The sequence below is a fragment of the Pelodiscus sinensis genome, chromosome 1 (assembly GCF_049634645.1).
Source record: "Pelodiscus sinensis isolate JC-2024 chromosome 1, ASM4963464v1, whole genome shotgun sequence".
Lineage (NCBI taxonomy): Eukaryota > Metazoa > Chordata > Testudines > Trionychidae > Pelodiscus > Pelodiscus sinensis.
In genome coordinates this window covers 13,284,098-13,307,543 of record NC_134711.1, presented here as the reverse complement: position 1 = coordinate 13,307,543, position 23,446 = coordinate 13,284,098, and the positions used below count along the sequence as shown (strand labels likewise).

Below are 23,446 nucleotides of genomic sequence, written 5' to 3'. Positions count from 1 at the left end.
ATCCGGAGCGCAGCCCTAGTCTGGCTACTTCAGACCCTGCAGCCGGAATGCGCAGCTCCCGTCCCCAAGGGCTCCTGTTGGGACGGTCCCCTGCCGTACTTCATGCACATTGGTATAGGAATTATAACTATGCATTACTCAAAGATGCATTCAACAAAATACAGCGCCTCAAAAGGCTGTGTATCAAATGTGTTGTTACACTCTGCGGAAGGGGTGGGAGAGGAAGGGGCTTGTGCTGAGGGGAGGGAGGGAGGGAAGGGGGCAGATCAGGAGAAGAAAGAGGAAGGCACCAAGGGACAGCGTGGAGGAGAGACAAATGTCAGGGGGCCAAATGGAGACAATGAGGAAAAGGGCAGGAGGGGAGGTGTCAGTGGGAGCGGGGACAGAGTGATGCTGGGAGAGGAGAGGATAAGGGCATAGGGAGCTAGAGGGGGAGAGGGACGTGCATGTAGCCGCGTGGCACAGGGTTCGAACTAGCCGGCATTTAAAAATGGCGCCGGCCGGCTTCATGCCAATGAAGCCCGGGAAATTCAAATCCCGGGCTTCATTTGCAATTGCGGATGACTACATTACCCCCACTAGTTCGAACTAGCGGGGTAGTGTAGACATACCCAGAGGGAACACTTCCCCCAGCCTCTCTACCTCCGAGTTAATGTCACACACATTGGGTTAATGCAACTGTAGGATAGTTGCATGAGGGGGGTTTGGTGGGGGCTAAACTAATCCCTATTGGTAGGAGGATGGTGGGAAAAGTCCTGGGGGGGGGGGCTCACATGACACCTTTTACTTCTGGTCATGTGTCCATCTTGCCCCAAGAGTGTTACCTCCAGAGGCGTGGCTAATGGGAGTCAGGGGGTGCGGCTAATGGGGGTCAGGGGTGTGGCTAATGGGGGTCAGAGTACATTTTTAAAAAATTCTTTGGGTGCACACCTTAATGAAATGTGCTGCGCACGCATATGCCCACTAACACAGCACGTCTGAGAGGACTGGTTAATCAGCACTCACAAGCTGACCCCTTATATGTCCCTGGACTCAGCAGGCTGGGTTTAAAAGCAATGCCACACTGTACCCTCATGAACCTTTGGAGTCAGTGGGCTGAATTTAACATAATTTTAACCTGCCATCCTCATATGCCCCCAGGTTCAGCACCTCCTTATCCCTACTGTCACACCACAGTCATTCTGCTGGTAAAGCACGTGATGAGCAAACCCCACAGGATTTTTGGGCTCTACAGGGCTCTTTGGCTTAGGCACAAGAAGTGTTGTTTCAGAGTGAATGGGGAAGCCAAAATACCCCCCCTAAGGAAGAGTGAGTGAGAGAGAAAGAAAAAGAGAGAGAAGCAACTAGCTTAACAGTGAAGTTATTTGGTTCTGGGTAGTGAATACATATTCACTACCCAGAAATAAATTACTTTTATTGTGTGTATATGGAGCCAAACATACAAAACAGTTACAATATTAAATCTAAATTGAAGCTGATTACAAATGTTAGGGCTAGCAAGCCACATAACTGATTACATAAGGCAGGGTCAGGAGGCTATGCCTAGAGAGAGGTGGGAGAGAGAGAGATCTCACCACTCTGTGGAGCTTGCACAGATCGGGGTTCCCAAATGATGTTGGTAGCCAAGAGTCCAGAGGGCAGGAGACAAGCAGAGCAGAGACCGTAGCCCAATCAGGCAGGAAATGATGAAGTCTCAATGGAACTGATGCAGGGTACACATCCAGGCATCAGAACCGTTTTTCTTGAATAAGGGTAGGTGGTTTTTGTGGGACAGGACAATGGTTCGAGAACACAGGATTTGTTTATGGATAAACAGAGGCGAGACAATAGAGATTGATCATGTCTGGCTATGGGTGATGTTCCTTGAAAGAGCTCACAAGGCACGTAGGTAGTTTCAGTATTTTGGATATCAATATGATCCATTATTAGAATTAGTCTGACAATGACTAATTTGGGGGTGAGCAGGCCTGCGTTCATTAGCATCTGGAGCAGAGATTTCCCATTAGGCAATGCTTTACTGCTTTCGGTATCCCATAGTTCAGTGCGGTTCCTGCTTTGGAAGAGCGGTTCTCCATTCTGTATGCTAATGGAGATGTCTCTGTTCTATCTTCAGTGTAGATGAGGCTGGGACTGTTTCCTTAATCCTATCACACTTGTCTGGAAGAGTTCAGCTGTGTCTTCCCCTGCTTTTTTGTTTCTTTGTCTTTGATTCAAGCAAAAGACCTGGGGGAGGGGAATTGTTTTCCATGAGTATCACTCCCTGGCTCCCCAAGAGCACAGAGCTGACAGGTGGCCATGCTTTGGTTCCCCAAGAACACAGAGCTGGTAGATAACACATCCGTGGGACCTGACTGGTACCAAGCCAGAGAATTTGCCGGACCACAGGAGGCAAACACTTCCATTGCTTACTGGGCTCTTAAAAGACATAAAGGCTATGTCTATACTGAGCCCATTTTGGCTCTCAGTGTTCTATTATTTAGTTCTAATTTCTAAGTTCTAATTTATCCCTTAGGCTATGTCTCTACTGTGCCCGTTTTGCGCAAGAAATATGGAAATGAGGCTAAGCGTGGAATATCACCGAGCCTCATTTGCATAATTAATGAGAACCCGCTTTTTGTGCAAGAGGCTTTTGTGCAAAACCCCCCTCTTGAGCAAGAGCCCTTCTTCCAGAAGAACAATTCTTGCGCAAAAGCCTCTTGTGCAAAAAGTGGGCACTCATTAATTATGCAAATTAGGCTAGGCGATATTCCACAATTAGCCTCATTTGCATATTTCTTGCGCAAAACGGGCGCAGCAGAGACATAGCCTAAGGGATAAATTAGAATTCAGAAATTAGAACTAAATAATAGAACACTGAGAGCCAGGACTGGTGGCTGTGAACAAACTTTATGGGACCAAAGAAAACTTGGCCACACCAATGATAAGTGGACATACAGTGAACCCTCGTTTATCGCGGTAGATAGGTTCCAAACCCGACCGCGATAGCTGAAAATCCGCGAAGTAGGGACACCATATGTACGTACTGTAAATAGAAACCGATAGGTCCCCCCACCCCCTACAAAAAGTTTCCCCTGTGATTAGCCTATACTGTATTGTAATTCCATATCATTCTTTAATGCTGCACAAAAGCCATCTGTAATGACGAATGATATGAAAGTATAAAGACAATAGGCAAGCACGATATGATACGGATATAAAAAAAGTCCGCGAAGTCGTGAATCCGCGATGGTCGAACCGCGAAGTAGCGAGGGCTCACTGTACAACTAACTACAATCATGCCGGACCATTGATGTTGCTGTACCAGAGAGTGCCAGACTAGAGAAGTTCAACCTGTACCTTGATGCAGTCCCCAGACATATGCACAAAATCCCTGAAGGTCGGGGCTCAAGGGGCATTCCCTTCCTCAACACCTCCGCTTAGCTGGTTTACGCAGCTCCCTGCCTATCGTGCTGGCTTTTGTGTATTGCATGAGATAAATTGTTCATCTGTGTTAAAGTGACTCTGTCATGCTGTGAAGGTCAGAGAGGTACCGCTGGCCACCTGCTGTCTCAGAGCTGCCTAGGAAAGCTAAAACCTCCTGACAGGAGAAGAAAATGTGCACTGTTCAAATGAGCGAGTTTACCAACTGAAAAAACCTCCTTCCACATCCTTCATGCCCCACTGTGTAAATTATCCCTCTAGTCACAAGCAAATGGGTTGGGGAAAAAAAAAACATATCCTGTGCTCAGGAGACTACCAAATACAAGAAAAGCACCTAGCACACAGTGAGTGCTATAAAATATTAATTGTTCCAGCCTGAAATACTATTTCCTCATTTTTTGAGGAGTAAGGTTAGTTCAAACCAAGGGGTTTGATTCGAACTAACACGGCCCGGAACACACTTCCTGGTTTGAATCAACTAGCGATCGGAATAGCACGTGGGGGAGATTATGCTAATGAAGCGCGAGATATTTAAATCCCCGCTTAATTAGCAATTTCAGTCACCTACATTTGCATCCCTAGTTCGAACGAGGGTGCAAGTGTAGACGTACCCTTAGACAGCTGTAAGTTATAGAAGGAAACACTAAAGAACTGCCAGAAACACTGACAGCAGCCTTCCACTCCAAAAGACATTCAGAATGATCCTAAATATACTCTATTATGAAAAAAAGCTCTCACATTAGAGCTGAACGAAAACAATGTCACCACAAGCAAGCAAATTAGGCCTGCTCTCAATTACAGTGTTGCAAAGTTGGAGTAACTCCATCAGCTTCAGTGGAGTTACTCTAGTCTAGCACCAGCATAAATGACAGTGGAAACTTGCCTTCCATCGTACTAAGTGGAAGGCTGACGGCATATTGGGGTGCATTAGCAGGAGCATTGCCAGCAGATTTAGGGAAGTGATTATTCCCCTGCATTCAGCACTGGTCAAAGCACATCTGGAGTACTGCATCCAATTCTGGGCCCTCCATTACAGACGGGATATGGACACATTGGAGAGAGTGCAGCGGAGGGCAACAAAAATGATTAAGGGACTGGAGCACGTGACTTATGAGGAGAGGCTGATATAAATTTGGGCTTATTTAGTCTACAGAAAAGAAGAATGAGGGAGGATTTGATAGCAGCCTTCAACTTCCTGAAGAGGGGTTCCAAAGAGGATGGAGAGAGTCTATGTGACAGATTATAGAATGAGGAGTAGTGGTCTCAAGTTGCAGTGGGGAAGGTCTAGATTAGATATTAAGAAAAACAATTTCACTAGAAGGATGGTGAAGCACTGGAATGGGTTACATAGGGAGGTAGTGGTCTCCATCCCTAGAGGTTTTTAAGTCCTGGTTTGACAAAATCCTGGCTAGGATGATTTAGTTGGGATTAGTCCTGTTTTTAGCAGGGGGTGGGACTTGATGACATCCTGAGCTCTCTTCCAACCCTATGATTCTAAGGGAAAGTCTACACCAGGAAATTATTTCAAAATAACTAAATTCAAATAACTACTCCCAAAATAACAAAATTGAAATAGTGTGCCCCCGTTTCAGGGGAGCCTCAAAATTAGACCAAGGCAGGCTCCGTTATTGTGGATGCACTACCTTGACTTAAAGCCCCAGGAAGCACTGGGGAGTAATTACTTCAAATTATTATGGGGAGTAGTTATTTTTAAAATAACAGCAGCGAAACATGCACTCTAACACTATTTCAAAATTACTATTTTGAAGCCAGTGTTATTATCCAAGGAAAGCAGTACAGATTTTGAAATAATCAGCCCGTTATTTTGAAATAATGGGCTTGATAGTGTGAACGCTCTGCTTATTATTTCAAAATAAGGGGGGTTATTTTGAAATAACTCCCTAATGTAGACCAGGGCTAAGTGTTCATAGGCATCCTGTAATTCATAAACAAATCAATGGGTAGAACGCAGGAATATTCTTGCTGAGCATCATTTCCCTTCTCCCTGTAAAGTAAGTCTGATATTCATGAAACTGGGCAGGCACATATATCTTAGTGTAAAGCAGTGAAGAGGGATGAACTCTATAAACACTAGAGCCAATTTTTTTTTCTCCTATTTCATCTGAGCTGAGGCTTGGATTTTTTAAGAGCCTATAGTTCCATTAAATTTGAATGTTTCCATTGACTTAAACTAATACAGGGTTTCTATTGTATCCAGGGAAAAAGGGAGAGCTTATTTATCCTGGGTAAATGCCCGTATTTTCTAACCAGCGATGTGTGTGTTGCAATAGGGCAGGGATGGTGCCCTTAGGGTTCTGGACTTTGCTGAGCATATCAATAGCACAAAAAAAGTTTCCACATCCACTTCCCCCCTCCAGCTCTCACAAACAAAACAAAAAAGATTGAAAAACAAAAGTTTACAAAAGTTTTCATCAACTTCTTCCAGTTCTAAAAAAATTTAACGGTAGCTATGACAGCTCCCTTATAAAACTGTATTATATCCATCCTAAAAAATTATTCCTACACAAAGAACCATATGCTATAATTAACTTGCTGACATTTTTTGAAATATCCAATCAAAGTATCTTAAAGCAACAATTACATTCCATGCTGATGTCTATTTTTCAAACAATTATGCCTCAGCATGTATTACACATCACTGTCAGTGCCCAATTCACAGCATCTGTAGCTCACAACTTGTTCTTTAGATGAAGCTGTAGATACTCATGCTTATAGTTCTAGAAGTCCTCAATTTAATCTCCAGTATGTCAATCAAGTTAGCAGCCAAGATGGGAGATGCAGATTTGCAGCTTATCCAAAACACACACAGAGACTTTTTGAATCAAGGTCTTGTGGCAGCTTTGGAAACAGAACAGATAAAATGTACAAGATTTTTAATTAAGCTCTTGACTATACATACAAGAGTCTCCATGAGTATGTATAAACATATTCTGAATATAATTAATCTGTTCTAGATTTAGCATTGCAACTATCGAGTAAACTCTTAAAATTACTTATTAACATTTCCTTTTAAAAGTTTTCAATTATAATTATTTGAAAGTTATAATTATTTAATTTTTTTTAGAGAAAAATCTATTTAGTTAAAAACAAAAAGTTTTTTTAAAAGCAACTGATAGCCTTCAAATAAGATTGTATTGACCTATGTCTGTTCCCCTGGGGAAAAAAATTGCACAAGTGAGCTAAAGGAAGCAGTAGTGTCTGTTTAATGTAACCCTCCATAATTTTAATTTTAATAAAATGTCTGGCAAAGTAAAAGCTACTCGCCACATTTATTTTGGGAAATGATTCCGTAAGCCATTTTAATCATACAAACTGTCTGTATTGAAAACAAAACTAACCCACAGCGCTCTGTCTCTTTCATAAAGATTTAAAGCCTGAGTGAAAATACCTCTGCTAAGCACATACAGAAATAAGCAAGTGTGGATGCAATTCAGAAGAAATATTAGTCTTTATTTTGCCAGAAGTCTTGTCTACACACTGTTTGAGCAGTGACTTAACTAAAAGGGTTTAGAATTCAATTTACAGAAGAACTGCAGAGTTATAAACCACCAGAGTTATGAAATTACTAATCAACTATACACCTCATTTGGAACAGAAAGAATACAATCAGGCAGCAGCGGAAACAAAACAACAACTCAAACGCAGTACTGTATTAAATGTAAAGTACTAAAAATAAAGGGAAAGCAGCATTTTTATTCCCTATTGTAAAGTTTCAAAGCTATATTAAGTCAAAGATCAGTTAACTTTTGAAAGAACAACCATAATGTTGTTCTTTCAAACATTACTAACACCTCCATTCCTGTGGTGTTAGTAACTCCAAGGTTTTATTGTAGTTATATCAGTACATCTCTGAAGTGTGGACACTTATTTCAGATTAAGCATGTCCTATTTCCATTTTAATTAAACTGATTTAAGCTTAATCAAAACAAGCAGTTCTAAATCTAAAATAAGCCCTATCACACCATTCTGTGCTCAATTGTTAGTCTAGCTCAAAGAATAAGTAAATCTTTCATATCATTCTCTAGGGTGCGTCTACACTAGGGATGTCAAGGACTAGTCGACTATCCGATAAGCAAATGCTTATCGGATAGTCGACATGCTAGTCGATTAGTTGCTTCCCCCAGCCTCTTTCTATCAGAAAGAGGCAGCAAGGGGGAGAGTAGGAGAGGGTACTTCAAAGTGGGGGAGTTCCCAGCTGATCCCGGGCTCCACAGAGGCTGTCGCTTTGAAATGCAATGAAGAACCTGACACCGGACTCCCGGTGGTGTTTCCAAGTGGCAGTGCTGCACAGAGTCAAAGGTCAGCGAGGGAGCCCCCAGCTGACCCCAGGCTCCATGCCGTGCTTTCACCTGTGAAGTGTAGCAACAGTCCTGTTTGATTAGTCAGTTATTCACAATTTAACAACCCTAGTCTACACAGCACCCTAAACTGGAAATAAGATACTCAATTTGCACCTCCAGATCAGCTGCTAGAAGTGGGCCTCATCCTCCTTGATTGGATCCACCTCGCCATCTCCAGCCTGATCCTGGCCTGCATATTTATTCCTGCCTCTGGAAATTTCCACTACATGCATCTGACGAAGTGGGTCTTTGCCCACGAAAGCTTATGCTCCTACACTTCAGTTAGTCTATAAGGTGCCACAGGACTCCTTGTCGCTTTTGCAGATTCAGACTAACACGGCTACCCCTCTGATATGTAAATTGTGTATCTTATTTCAAATCTATTTCAAAATAGCTTAATTTGAAATTTGACACGTCTATAAAGTCAAATTTCAAAATAACACACTATTTCGAGCCATTCGTTATCCCTCGCGCAAGGAGGTTTACCAGGATGGCAAAATAGTGTGCCCATTAGTTCAAAAAATATTTCGAAATAACAGGAAGCTTGTCCAGACGCAGGGTAGCTATTTCAGGGTACCGTTGGTATCCCGAAATAGCCATGCAGTGTAAACATACCCTTAGTCAGTATATAAGGCCAAACCCTAATTTTTTTTCTCATGAAAAATTCCCACTGAAGTCAAGGAGAGTTTTGCATGAGTAAGGATTGACTGGGCCTAATATGTGACACATATCTCCTATTAACATAACGGGCCAAACATCAGACTTATTTATGCAGCTGTAATTCCAGAACAGCTCCAAAATGCAATACCGGAGCTGCTATTGGATTTACACTGCTGTAACTAAAAGCAGGATTTCAAATAGCAGGATGCAAAACTGTCCCATCTACTCATGGCCTTATCCAAAGCCCACTGAAATCAAGCTTCCATGATTTCAAGCCCTTAATCATAAAGATGATGTCAACTTTTATTTTATACAAGCAATGAATTAACCTGTTACAAGCAGGCTTAAATCTTAACCAGGGTAAGGGCAGGGCCTCAGGCAGAGGGGGTAGGACACCAAATGGAAGGGCTGGGGCTGGAGTTAACCTTCCCCAGGCAGCCTTCAGTACTGCCCTGAGCACAATGTGCTGGGCTCCAGCAGAAATATATAGCGCCTGGGACTCTGGCTGCCACTGCTGCTGCAGTAGCGGCAGCAATGGCTAAGAGCCCCCAGTCCTTTTGAATCACTGGGCCCCAGGGCAGTTGCCACTTTTCCACTCTTCTCTCACCCCCACTCTCTATCAGTGGACCTGCCCCAAAATACATCACAATATTTTAGTGCAAAAACCACAGAATACAATAGCCAATTAATACTTCAGAAGTCACCATAGGCAAGGGGAATGCAATATACAATTTGGAATTTGACAAGGACATCTATATTCTTGTGAATCAAACAATGAGATTTAATTAGAGCTGGATAAAAATATTTATTGAATTTTTTCAATATAAAATGGTTTCTTGTGTAAAATTTTCATTTTGGTCAAAAAATGTCCAGTTTTTTACAAAAACAAAAAACGTTTTTACCAAAACCTGAAAAAAATACTGCAAACAATTTGAAAACTTTTTTTTAACATTTTGCTTTTCCATTTTAAAACCAAAAGACTTCTGAGTATTTAAAAAATGGATATTATTATTAGAGAGACAATGTGTGAGCAGTAATGTCTTCTAATTGACCAACTTCTGTTGGCGAAAGAGGTTACATACAGCTCTGTAATTAAAGACTGTATTGTAATGCATGCATAATAGGGAAGTGGAGGAGGGGGACAAACTAAAATTGAACAGCCAATCTTATTTCCAGTATTTAACATCTGAGTGCTTGATTTTGCATCCTTAATGCAGTAATTTTCTGTATTCATATGTAAAATGTAAGATTATTACTATTAAAGTTAGTAAGAAATAGGGCTTGATTCTGCTACCATTGAAATGAACAGAAGTTTTGCTATTGGCCGCAGTGACTAGGACCTCTGTGTCACTTGAAAGCTTGTCTTTCGCAACATCAGAAGGTCCAGTAAAAGCTATTATCTCACCATCCATGTGTCTCTAAACAAAACATATGGTTGACACTAAAAAGAAGTTCTTACTAAAACTGAAAAACACATACTCTGAATCTGCAATATCCACCTCAAAATGGTTATTGCAGCTGCTTCTGTAGTTACCAAGTGAATTATTGTATTGGCCACATCTCTAAGCCATGATGTTCTTTAATCGCCTCTGACTTACACTTTCTTTCACAAAATGTCAATTTTCATCTGTCAGAGTTTAAGTTAATCTTGAAGAACAGTTATATAACTGAGATACAATCAACCAACAAAGAACAAAAAAATATTGTTCCACTATTTTGACACAATTACAGTAAAACTGACTTATCACACTACATGCTATTTAAATTATCTGGGTATATATAGTTTTATGATCTAGTTATATATAGTAATACGGTGTGTTAATATACAGGTTGGGCTTCATCCCTGCATTGGTGACTAGGACAGCAGTTCCTGAGTAGGCAACTCCCCTATTCAGGTGCTTGCAGGATCTGGCCCTGGGATCTGCACTAACTTGTCCCCTCTTATCCAACGGGACTTTACAGGCACTGTCCCCACTTTACTTCTGACCTGCTCAAACTTGGGGCTGCTGAGAAGATGATGCAGAGCTGGTGAAACCAGATCTGAGGCTAGATAGAGAGGACCCCCAGCATCAAGATATTCCCCATTTTATCAGCCTAGCTGGCATGAAGAGACCACAGGACAATGAAAAAATGACCCACCAAGTTTAACAACATGAGGATGCCCATGCACATATACTTAAAGGGCTCTGACCCAGCCTTGAGCTCCTTTCAGGTGAGCCCTCCGCACCTAGACAAAGCCCTCACGGCCTGATAGTGGGTTAAGGACCCCAGCTTCAAACTGTCCCTCGGAGGAGATGTGTTTAATACTCCCCAGAGGATGAAGCCTCCCAATATCAGATTCCAGGCCTAGTGGGGGCTCCTACTGAATCAGGAGAATAGGGAAAGTGACGACACGCCTCACTTACGGGCTGACTACACAGCACGACTCTGGATTTGAGTCTGCTTTGCAGAGGCTGAGGGAATGATCTAGCCAAGCGTACATTTCAGAAGTGCCCTAAATTTCCCAGAAGCAAATGGGGGTCCTTGGGTGTTAAAGGAACAGATAATCAGGCTAACTAATAAATAGTAAATTTTCAGATTGGAGTGGTGTACTGCAAGGGTCAGTCCTGGGACCAATCCTTTTCAACTTATTCATAAATGATCTGGAGAAAGGGGTAAGCAGTGAGGTAGTAAAGTTTGGCAATGATACCAAACTGTTTAGGATAGTCAAGACAGAAGCAGACTGTGAGGGACTCCAAGAAGATCTCACCAAACTGAGTGATTGGGCAGCAAAATGGCAAATGAAATTTAATGTGGATAAGTGTAAAGTAATGCACATTGGGAAAAATAACCCCAACTATATGTACAGTATGATGGGGGCTAATTTGGCTACGACAAATCAGGAAAGGGATCTTGGAGTTATCGTGGACAGTTCTCTGAAAACTTCCATGCAGTGTGCAGCGGCGGTCAAAAAGGCAAATAGGTTGCTAGGAATTATTAGGAAAGGGATAGAAAATAAGACCCAGAATAACTTACTGCCCCTGTATAAAACTATGGTACGCCCACATCTTGAATACTGTGTACAGATATGGTCTCCTCACCTCAAAAAAGATATTTTGGCCTTGGAAAGGGTTCAGAAAAGGGCAACTAAAATGATTAGGGGTTTGGAGCAGGTCCCATATGAGGAGAGGTTAAAGCAACTGGGACTTTTCAGTTTAGAAAAGAGGAGACTGAGGGGGGATATGATAGAGGTACATAAAATCATGAGTGGTGTGGAGAGGGCCGATCAAGAAAAGTTATTTATTTGTTCCCTAAATAGAAGAACTAGAGGACACCAAATAAAATTAATGGGTAGCAGGTTTAAAACTAATAAAAGAAAGTTCTTCTTCACACAGCGTGTAGTCAACCTGTGGAATTCCTTGCCAGAGGAGGCTGTGAAGGCTAGGACTATAATAGAGTTTAAAGAGAAGCTAGATAATTTCATGGAGGTTAGGTCCATAAAAGGCTATTAGCCAGGGGATAAAATGGTGTCCTTGGCCTCTGTTTTTCAGAGGCTGGAGAGAGATGGCAGGAGACAAATCGCTTGATCATTGTCTTCGGTCCACCCTCTCTGGGGCACCTAGTGCTGGCCACTGTCGGTAGACAGGATACTGGGCTAGAAGGACCTTTGGTCTGACCCAGTACGGCTGTTCTTATGTACCTGCTCATGAAGAATTGAGGGACATATTAGTATTTCTTCTTAACAGATGTGGGTTAAGCAGCGTTTGCCCCACTAGGACAGGGAGCTGGCCTGTAGTAACAACCACATTGTATAGACCCACACTCCCACATAGATGTTTGGCTAGTTGAACCATATAACAATATTTCCCTCTTACATAGACCTTTTCAACTCATAGATCACAAAGTGCTTTACAAGGGAGGTTTGTATCATTATTCCCAGGATAAGCCTAACACACAGAGGTGAAGCGACTTCCCCAGAATTAACCAACAACTCAGCAGCTCTACTTGGGTTATATACTCTGGAGAAGAGCCATCTTTTTGTTCTGTAGAGTGGCTAACAATGGGATCCTAGTTCATGATAAGGCTCTTAGGTGCTGTTGCAATATAACTAATAAATAAGAATAACAACAGTATAGTCAGGAATCCTTTGGTCACATTCCATGGCCTACACCCCAGTTATGAGACATCTTTCATGCTGCTACGATGAGAGAAGCGTAATTTCACAGAGGAGGATTTGAGACCATTTGCATGTCTCCTCCACAGCCTTCCAAGCCTGCAGAGAAACACTAACTTTCAGGATCCATAGAGACGGCTGGGCAGGATCTGGTCATTGGGAAACACTGAATTTGTGCTCAGTAGTGATTTAAACTTCTGGTATTAAAACAAAATAGCAACAGCGTGTGCTAGCCAAGTTTTAACAAGTAAATATACATGAAAGCTTTCTCTGAAAATGATTGCTTAATATAATGACCAGCTGTCTCTTCAATTCTTGCTGTGGAAACCTATGTGCTCATTATTATGGAGGGAAAAAAAAGCTTGTTTTGTCTATATGGTAAGTTTCAGAGAAATACTATTACTTGACAGACCGAGATGCCAAGAGGGTCCTCTCACTCAGTCCCAAGCCATGCTATTGTTGGGGTCACTGGGCATGATCCTAGGTAACTCGGAGGAGTGGAAGATCAAAAGAATCGATGAAGCACCCCCACTCTAGGCCCAGGCACCCTAAAAGCACCCCCCCTTCCGCCCCTGTTCCCCCCCAGGCATAACTTTTCTCTGGCTCGCTAATAGCTGGGAACGGCAAGACAGACCTTGAGGTTGCCTAGTTACTATCAGTGGTATAGAAGAAGAATTCAGATGTCTCCGTAGAGGGGAGGAGGGAGGAGGAGGATAGGGCTGGCAACATGTCCCAGCGTGGGAATCTTGCTATAGTTCACTATTTTCCTGCAAGTAAACAACCTGGGTATATAAGGAGGGAAAACTGCTTACGTTGGTGTGCTTGATCTGAGAAGTCTAGTCTCCTGGCACCTATTTGAGCATTCAAATAAACTTTTTTTGCTTCTCCACTCTGGTGTGTTTATTGGAGCGCGCACACCGGGCACCGAACCCAGCTGTTGCCTCCCTCGGGCACTCTGTGTGGGCAATACTATTCATTTCCAAAAAGGGAAGGAGTACTGATTACTGTGGATTAAGGCAGTGGCCACTTTCTCTTACTCCCAGGTGTCTAATCCTCTGCTCCAATCACTCTTTCTTTAATCTCAGAAGGGAAGCTTTGTTAGTCTGTAACTTAAAAAAAAAAACTTTAAAAAGGAGTGGTCCTTTAGCACTCGGAGATTAACAAAAATATATATATATAGTATCATGAGCTTTTGTGGGCACAGCCCACTTCTTTATCAAATAATAGAACAGCTTCAACAGAAGAAACTGAGGAAGCCCCACATGAGGATATCCCATGACTCTGTGGCTCTGATATCTGAGGGACCCTTGTTCAAATCCTTTCCTTCCCCCTCTGGCAGAGAGAGGGGAATAGAACCCAGGCCTCTCACATCCCAGGTGAGCTCTGTAACCATAGGGCTAAAAATTACAAAGTGGGCCTCAGCAGCTATTGCTGCTTTTCAATGAGACCTGATTCAGTATCAGAGAGGTAGCCGTGTTAGTCACATTTGCAAATGACACTATCATTTTAGGATTAAACAAAGACTGAATGGCTAGCCAACTACAAAAGCAGTTTCTCCTCTCTCAGTGTTCAGACTTCCACATCAGCTGCTAGAAGTGGGCCTCTTTCTCCCTGACTGAATTGACCTCCTTATCTCTAGCCTTACTCTTGATTGGTACTCTTTTCATATGCCTGTATATTTATACCTCCCTCTGGAATTTCCACTACATGCATCTGACAAAGTGGGTCTTCGCCCAAGAAAGCTTATGCTCAAATAAATCTGTTAGTCTATAAGGTGCCACAGGACTGATCCAATAGGCACTCCTTGATTCCACTTACCAGATCAGGCCCCTCATCCAAATTGGGAAGCTGAATGCCCATCTTGCCTTGGTTTGTATGTTGTCCCTCTAGATGAGGCAGGTATCCAAACAAGGAAGCAATGAGCCTACCCAGAGGAAGAAATAGGTGCCCAGGTAATCTTACTCTGAACAATATAGGCGTCTCTGAGTTTAAATGCCTGTGGGGTTCAGCAGGAGTTTTCTGGAGTCAAAGCTTTGGATGCCTAAAACAGGGACTAAGTAGTTTCATTGATCCCACATTTAATGTGTGAGTCACCAGTGAAGCCTGGTCACTGAGTAACAAGGTTATGCTGTTGTTGTGCCTGGTTAGATTGTGCTGAAAGCTTTCAGGGTTAATAATTACTGACTGGCTACGTCTAGACTGGCATGATTTTCCGCAAATGCTTTTAAAGGAAAAGTTTTCCGTTAAAAGCATTTGCGGAAAAGAGCGTCTAGATTGGCATGGACGCTTTTCCGCAAAGCACTTTTTGCAGAAATGCGTCCGTGCCAATCTAGACACGCTTTTGCGCAAAAAAGCCCTGATCATCATTTTCGCGATCAGGGCTTTTTTGCACAAAACAAATCTGAGCTGTCTACACTGGCCCTTTTGTGCAAAAGCTTTTGCGCAAAAAGACTTTTGCCTAAACGGGAGCAGCATAGTATTTCCGCAAGAAGCACTGATTTCTTACATGAGATCGTCAGTGTTCTTGCGGAAATTCAAGCGGCCAGTGTAGACAGCTGGCAAGTTTTTCCGCAAAAGCAAGTGCTTTTGTGGAAAAACTTGCCAGTCTAGACACAGCCACTCATTGGGGCAGCCATGACTCATTAGAATCCACCCTGAATATATGAGGGCCAAGGACAGAGACCTCTCAAGAAGAGTTGTCATAGAAGTGGGAAAGAAAGATTAGGTGATATTATATTTTTTAATTATCTTCATGTTCATTTAAAATAACCCCCAGGAGAGGATGATATTTTTACAGCGCTCATTAACTTTGTCTATTGGGTGGGGACCTTCACTTAACTAGCGAGCTCATTGGAGTCTTTTTGTTATGCGTGTACAGTGCCTTGCACAAAGGAACCTTATCCGTTCCTTCAGGCATTACTGTAATACAGCTAATAATCTTAATAAGGTTCCACAGAAGTATCCTTTCCAATCTCCTGCTTTCATTAGTTCATAACTTTCTGAAACCTCTTGGGTTGAGATCTCTTTGGCTGTTTTGGAGTTGTGGAACAGCAATAATTACACAATTTTAAGAAAATGCTCACTATATGGGATTGTGGAACAGCATTAGGGGTAGGTAGAGTTGAGGGGTTGTTTTGTGGTTCATATATTAAATTGGATATAGGGATGTTCCATGGTAATGAGTTTAAGAGCTTTTTCTAGGTTTGTAGAGGGAAACAATCAGATCATTTATAGGGAATTGAAAAGAAAACTCTGCTGAGCATGTTCAGAGGGAATTAGCTAAAGCAGACTATGGTTAGAGGAACATACGGTATTTGTTTCACAACACACAGGCTGCTCAAATCACTGATGTCAAATTAAAAACATGTCTAAACTCTGGGACATGCACTGTTCTTAACTGTGGCTTATTGCTTCTTTTTAGTAAGCTACTGAACTCAATGGGCTCAACTTTCTATTTTGTCCTGCTGATTTTCCACAGATGTAATTCCATTGACCAGCATAGTTCCTCCTGCCTTAAACCAGTGCAACTGAGAGGAAAATCCAGCAGATTTTTCTGCCCATATTTTAAAAAGAAGGAATTTGTAAAAATTGAAATAGAGTCATAAACTGAAGCTTGTTTGGAATCTTAATATTTCTCCTCACATCACCTACCCTCTTTCAGAACCTTTCAAAAGTAAATTTATATTTCAACACATTCACATCTGCACAATAACCATTAATGGCAGAGTTTTGCATTATTCTACAAAAGCAACTGAAAAGAATTCACTGATCTATTTGTTTAAAAAGCAGAAAGTACATCAGAATATCCTGCTCTTATCCTCCCTATAATGTATTTTTCTTGGTATTTTCCATTTGAAGTCACAGGATGCTTGTGTAACACACTAACATGTATTACAGGTTCCCCACTGTATCCCATCCACAGAGAATACAAATCTGTTACAGCTCCATCTGGAAAGCATTGTCTTTTTAGCTCAACCTGTAGCAGCTCATGATTTTAGCTCTGGAGGTCCCTACTTCACTCCCAGAAGAGACAGTCAAGATGGCAGCCATCACACTTGGCACCTTATACAGATGTGAAAGCAGGGGGAAAATGCAAAGAACACATGGAATCTGATCCCGTATCAGGGCTGGACAAGATCCAGCCCACCAAGCCACCAGATTTGTGCTGGTATTACATAATTTGAGTTCAGGGGCCTGCTCGTCCCCCACAATGGGAAATTTTGCCATTGATTTCGGTGGGAAAGGAATGAACTCTTACAAAGGAACATCAAGGCTGGAAGGTGTAAATATTGACAATGTAATGTAAAGGCTCTTTGGTCTTTTTCTTATTTGGACAAACAGACCATTGGCTGTTGCTGGAAAAATAAAATGATCAAGTGTGTATAATTTATTGTGGGATTTGGAGAAAACAGTCACGTCACTTGCACAAGTGCAAGTGGAGCACTGTTTGTAAATGTGTAGTTTTGAGACAGCATCAACGCCCAACTCCATGGACAGAAAAAGCCAAAAGGTAAAAACTTCTCTATGCAAAGATTTCTCACAGACCACTGGCCTCTCACAATACACAGGCATGCTCTCCTCACAGTGCTTAGTACTTCTGTTATTTCATACATAGAGAGAGAGATGGAGAGAACACTGTAATAATGTGGAACTCAAGAGCCAGTGTTGCAGCCTTTTCTCATGTGAACAATCCCTATTGCAGCCGAAGGGATTGCTGCCATATACCAAGGCTGCGGGACAACCCGTGTGAGCAATGTTCAGAGTGCATCACAGGCATTAAACAAGTCATTTTCACAAAGGGGACTTTGGGGAGCCACTAACAGTACAGTGGTGGCATACTTTATAGCTTCCTTCCCTACCTCCTAAAACCCAAAACCAGCAGCAGCGGAATCACTTTTTGTCCCCATGTAAAATTCATAGCCTCATAGACACTAAGGTCAGAAGGAACCATCAGATCATCTAATCCAGAGGTGGGCAATAAGCAGCACTCAGGCCAGACATGGTTCACCAGGGTTAGCCCCTGGCAGATCTCCAAATGCTTTATTTAACTGCACATCCATAGGTACAGCTGCTCACAGCTCCCATTCCTTATGCACATTGCAGGCATCAGAACCTCAGCTACCCACTCCTGTAACAGACCCATAACTTCTGGCTAACTCAGACATTTTTCTCTTTTCTTTTAATTAGGTGCCATTATGGATGCTCCTTCATTACCAGAGTTTTCACAAAATCCTAAAAAGAGGCTCTCCGACAGCCCTCATGCTGCAATGAGGTCTGATCAGGGAAAATCTGTCCCTCTCAGACTAAATAAAGCTATGGGTGAGCTAAAACAAATCAGGAGAGCAAACTATCCTGAGAAATATATCTGAAGAAATAACAGAGATCCCCGCCTATTGCTACAATTGAGTTAATTTGCAAGGCTTGCCAACAAGACAAGGAGAATCAGAGAATAAAATCTCCCCACCAGAAGGCATAGTGAGTACCATGAATATAATCTCTGAGGAAAAGGAAAGGATTATTAAAGCATTATAGGAGAAGGTTAATGACCTCAAAGGAATATCAAGCAGGGTCAATCTGAGAACTGTAGTCTCCCAGAAGAGCTGAAAAAAAGGTGAGGGCTGTGGAACTTTTATCCATCCCAGCACTTTTATTTCTCCCCTCAATTAGATACTGAAAGAGTCCACTGCTTTCTTGCATCAAAATCCCTTCCAAAAGCAAAATCCTGTGCCATAATTGTAAGATTTTAAAAATACAGCATTAAGCGACTCACTCTTTAAAAAAAAAACCCATGAACCTAAAAATCCAACATGCTAGGGACACAGACCAACGATTTTTCCAGATTACACTCAAGATGTTATAGAATATACAGGATTAAATTCAGTAGTTCATAGGGTCAGGTCAAGACCACCTTATTTCCTTCCATGCTAGGAGGGCAAGGTGTTCAGTTTTTAAAACAACAGAGGAAATTGAAAGGCATCAGCAATGGACTCTCTCAGTATCAAATTGAGGGGAGGAACAAACTTCTAATGTGCAGTGGGCAGCAGACCAAGTGGATCTACCTGTATGAAAAATAGGCATTTTTTACCCACATGCTATTTTGCTGTTGCTGTTCTAATGGTGTAGCCCCGTGGTCCCCAACACGGTGCCCGCGGGCGCCATGGCGCCCGCGGGGGCATTTCAATGCGCCCACCAGGTGCTCGGGGCTGGCCTGGCCCCGGGCACATGGCGCACGGGCGCTTGCGGGGAGAGCGCGCTTGGCGGGGGGAGCGCGGCGCTCGGCTGGGGGAGCACCGGCCCCGGGCGGGGGGGGGGGGGAGCACCGGCCCCGGGCGCGCAGCACTCGGCGGGAGGGGGGGAGCGCCGGCCCCGGGCGCGCGGCACTCGACGGGAGGGAGGGGGAGCGCCGGCTCCGGGCGCTCAGCACTCGGCGGTGGAGAGGGGGAGCGCCGGCTCCGGGCGCTCGGCACTCAGCGGGGGGGGAGCGCCGGCTCCGGGCGCGCAGCTATGGGGGGGCTCCGCCTCCGGGCGCGCGGCTAGGTGGGGCCCCGCCCCCTGGCGCCCGGCGGGCAAACGGCCACGCCCCCTGGCGCCCAACAACCTAAAAAGGTTGGGGACCACTGGTGTAGCCTGTGCTGTTGCCTCCTTATCTCTCACAAAGTGCTTTGCCAGAAAATAGGAGATATACTTCACAAAACTGAAGCAAGAAATGAACCCAAATACTTTGTCTGCTCTCCATCCTTAGGATCAAGGTTTATGCAAAGCCATTGTTATTGTAGCCAAACTGCCAGTTTTGTACCAAGAGATGAATGTCGATGGATGGTTCCTTCCAGGCAACATCTACTCCAGGCTCCTGGATTGTGCAGCTGGTCCCTGTTGCCCAGACATGGGCACAGGAAGTTAATCAAAGGGATACAGGGTGCCCCTACCAACTACACCAGTCTGCATCACATGGAGGGAGAATTAGCTTTGGATTGCTTTAGAGCAGGGTTCCCAAACGTTTTGACATGGGGACCAGTAAATCCATTCACGAACTTTTGGAGGACCAGCAATGTTCATTTGCTTATCTGCATATTCATTAATCAAATGATGAATATTCAAATAAGTTGTTTCTGGTCCTCCCAAATCTCCCAGTGCCAGCTTTAGCAAAGCTTTTGATATGGTCACCCACAATATTCTTGCCAGCAAGTTAAGGAATATGGATTGGATAAATGGGCTGTAAGACAGACAGAAAGCTGGTTAGACCAGGGTTTCCCAAACTTTTTACTTTAATTGGAACCCTTTTTCTTCCAATTTCCGAATGGGTCGAATCGGCCTAAGGGCCGGCAGTCACCAGGCACGCTGAGGCCTGGCCCGGTACCGGGCTGCGGACCATAGTTTGGGAATCGCTGCTTTAGAGTAGTTAATCTATGATCCTGATCCTGCTTCCACTACAGCAGTGTTTCTTAAACTGTGTTCTGAGGTGAGAACAACAGAATTAAAAATGGCTGCCCTTAAAGGGGCAGGCAACTTTTTCCCCCTCAATAACTTTCCCATGATCCCTTTTCCCTCTGACCCTTTTTTTGTTCCTCAACAAAAAAATCCTTCGTGTTCCTCATAAAAAAATATTATTGTCTGGTGTTCCTCAGTCTTAAAAAGTTTAAGAAACACTGCACTACAGTGAACGGCCAAATCACCACTGATTTCAGTGAAAACTGGATCAAGCTTCATTTAAGTGATCTTAATGTAAGCGGGGGAATGGTCCCGCTATTGTGGGGAACTTTCCTGGCTTCTATACCACCCCGGTGAAATGGACCAGCGAAAGGATCTGAGTCCCCGCTCCCACTTCCTTTACCCCACCTCTCTGATCCTGAGGGCTCCCCCTCCACTCTCCTGAGTAGCAGAGCCCTTGAAACCCCAACAAGGCTGGGCCCAGGTTTCCTGGGGCTTAATCCCCGACCTTGTAGTCACTAGGGGCAGGAGTTAGGGTATCCCCACTCCGAGGTGCTCTCTTTACACTGCAGGCCTTCTTGGCCCAGTGATCATTTCATAAGGTTCAAAGCAAATACGATTTATTAAACATCAACTGATTAAAGAGAATAGAATAAGAAAAAAATGAGAATGGTTAAATGAGAACACACAGCCCTGCTCTGTAGCACAGGGACATCAAAACAGCAGCCTGCAGAGTGTAAGGACAGTCCACAGTCTCTTCCTTAGAGGCCCCTTAGAGGCCTTGGATGTGCTGCAGGGGGGGGGAGGGGCTGCAGGCTGGACACGCTTGCTCTGGCAGTGACCACACAGCCTCAAGCTCTAAGTGGCCAGACCCCTCTCCCAGTCCAGAGCCTCTCCCCACACTTTGCAGTTCCCAGCTGCTCACCACATCCAGCTGCAGGGTGCTGCTTGGCCAGTCTCTAGCTTCTTGCATTGCTTCTCTGTTCCTTTTGGCTCTCTGAGCACTGCCAGTCTGCTGCTCAACACAGGGTCTGTGCTCCTTGAGCTGTGTGTGTCAGGCTCAGCTGCTGCAAAAACTGCCCCTCAGCACACAGCTTGCACTCCTTGGGCTGTGTCTCAGCTCTCTGTTCGTTTTGCAGGACTTCTTCTGCACACAGCTTGCACTCCTTGGGCTGTGTCTCAGCTCTCTGTTCCTTTTGCAGGACTTCTTCTGCACACAGCTTGCACTCCTTGGGCTGTCTCAGCTCTCTGTTTACTCAGAGAGAGCCAGAACAATCCCAGCTCACAGGGAGGACGGGGCCTGGCCTCTCCCCTTCCTCACTGGCCTGACCAACCTGTCAATCAGGCTGAGCTGGAGTGTTGGCTGCTTTCCATTGTCTCTGGGGTCTGTCAGTCTCATGAACCCTTCCCCTTCAGAAACTGGGAGCTGGCAAACCAAAAAACTCCCACAGAGTTTTAGTAAGGGGTAACAGTCCCCTTACATTAAAGTACCCAGTCCCACTTTTGCACTTCTCCACTATGTATTAGCTTAGCTGCATTAATGCACAAGGGCAATGAATAATTTCTGAAACCATTTACAGCACAGGTTTATGCCTAGACATTCCCATCCATCTGCAATAAGTTGAGCAACTCAGTCACATTTACAAATCACCATTCTTGTTCACTGGCCACAGTCCTTCCTGCTCTACAGAACAGACAAATGTGCCAATTCACATGGTAGAAGGGGATGCATGTATGGACTACTTACTTTCTCAGGACAGCGATTTCATTCTCTATGCTGCTTTCCTTCCCCTTCAGAGCTTTCTTGGGGATGCACTTGACAGCAAATAGTTTTCCACTAGCCCTCTCTTCTGCCAAAACTACTTCAGAAAATGCACCCCTGAAAGAAGGAAAAGATTGGTTTCAAAATGTATTCTTTCTGTAGCTGTACTTGAACAAACAGACAGGAAGACACACGGTCAGACTCACAAACTCTTTCAAATATATAATAGATGATCCTGCAGCTATATGACCTTAGGCTGTCAAATAAGCAATTGGCTGTAAGACCGACAGGGCAAACTCAGGTACCTCAGGAAATTTTTTTGATTAGCTGTATTGTAGGAATTAACATTCTGAATCAGAACCAGTGTTCATCTAGTGCAGTATTCTGTTTCTGACCAGTACCAGATACTTTAGAAGATTTCAGAGAACCTATAATGAATAATTACATTAAAATGAGGGGGGTTTTACCCACTATTGGACATTAGTGGTTGTCTTGTACCCTTAAATATATATCCTTTATACATTTTCTCCTATCTGATATAACTGTGGCTGTTCATATTATGCATGTACTTGCCTGATTCTGTTTTGAATCCTCTTATACTCTTTGCTTCACTAATCTTTTGTGGCAGTTTGTTCCAAGAGTTAGTTTACATTGCGTAAAAAGATTCATTAGCTATTCTTCCTCTCTATCTGTATGAGGATTCTACAAATGTTGCCAGGAAATACTGGGTTGCTAGATATGCCATATTTCAAGAGAGATTTACAGCTCTGGTCCTGACTTCTGGTGATCCTTTTAGATCCCATGGCACTTTAGTACCTTGGCTAAGGATCACTGAGAGTTTTATGAGCATTTATGACCTCCAAAAGTCCCAGAGTGTGAAATATTAATATGGGTGGGAAATTCAGGCAGAAGGTGCTAAGTGAACTTACCTGAAATCACGGGTTAAGTCAGTGGCAGGGCTAAGAATAGTACTTTGGAGACTCCAGGCCTGTGCTTATTCTGCTTTGCTTATAAGACCCTTGGGCAAATTCTTTTCTGTTTGTTGTCTGTACGGGGGGTCCCAGTCTATGGCTAAGTTTTTAGGTTTTGTGGTAATACAACTAACTAACTACACAATAATGCATAATTATTAAAACTATCTATTTGCTCAGTAAGCTTTAACAACAGGAATATGCCATGAATGTTAATATGTGCATAGTTTATAAAACAAATGAAAAAGACTATACATGTGTAAAATGTTGCTCTGGATAACAAAAATGGGTATAGCAACTTTGACAAATCTCAAGAACTCCTCCTAAATGGTAAGAGCTAGGACAACCACATTCATAATACAGCTTTTTCTAATCGTAACTTAATGCAATATAAGGGTTTGGTTGTGCTGGGAAAATGGGATGTGCCTGAACAGGGATTGCATCTCACAAAACCAAACAGAAAAGAAACAGAATCATCAGGCAGGTGAAAGGGACTGGCTGGGAGCACACAAACCCCCTCCTCTGGAACTGCCCCAATCCCAAGCCTCCCTCACCCCCAGGCGCACTTGAGGGAGGGGGGGGGCTGTAAGTCCCTCCACCCCCACCTGAATTCATCCAGGAGCATTGCTGGCTGTTCCCCTTTGTAAGGAAGTGAGGGAAAGTGCACAGTTTACTGCAGTCCTGACTCTGT

General features: G+C 43.5%; 1 protein-coding gene across 3 annotated transcripts in view; it reads right to left on the bottom strand.

Moving 5' to 3' along the window:
- The window catches only part of CAMK1D (calcium/calmodulin dependent protein kinase ID), a 408,029-nt gene that overhangs the window by 220,168 nt on the left and 164,415 nt on the right, over positions 1 to 23,446 (bottom strand). For all 3 annotated transcript variants that reach the window (XM_006117098.4, XM_075926019.1, XM_025181664.2), the window contains exon 2: positions 21,770 to 21,901. In XM_006117098.4, the coding sequence (XP_006117160.1) occupies positions 21,770 to 21,901 (132 nt within the window). The remainder of the gene's footprint in view (positions 1 to 21,769; positions 21,902 to 23,446) is intronic.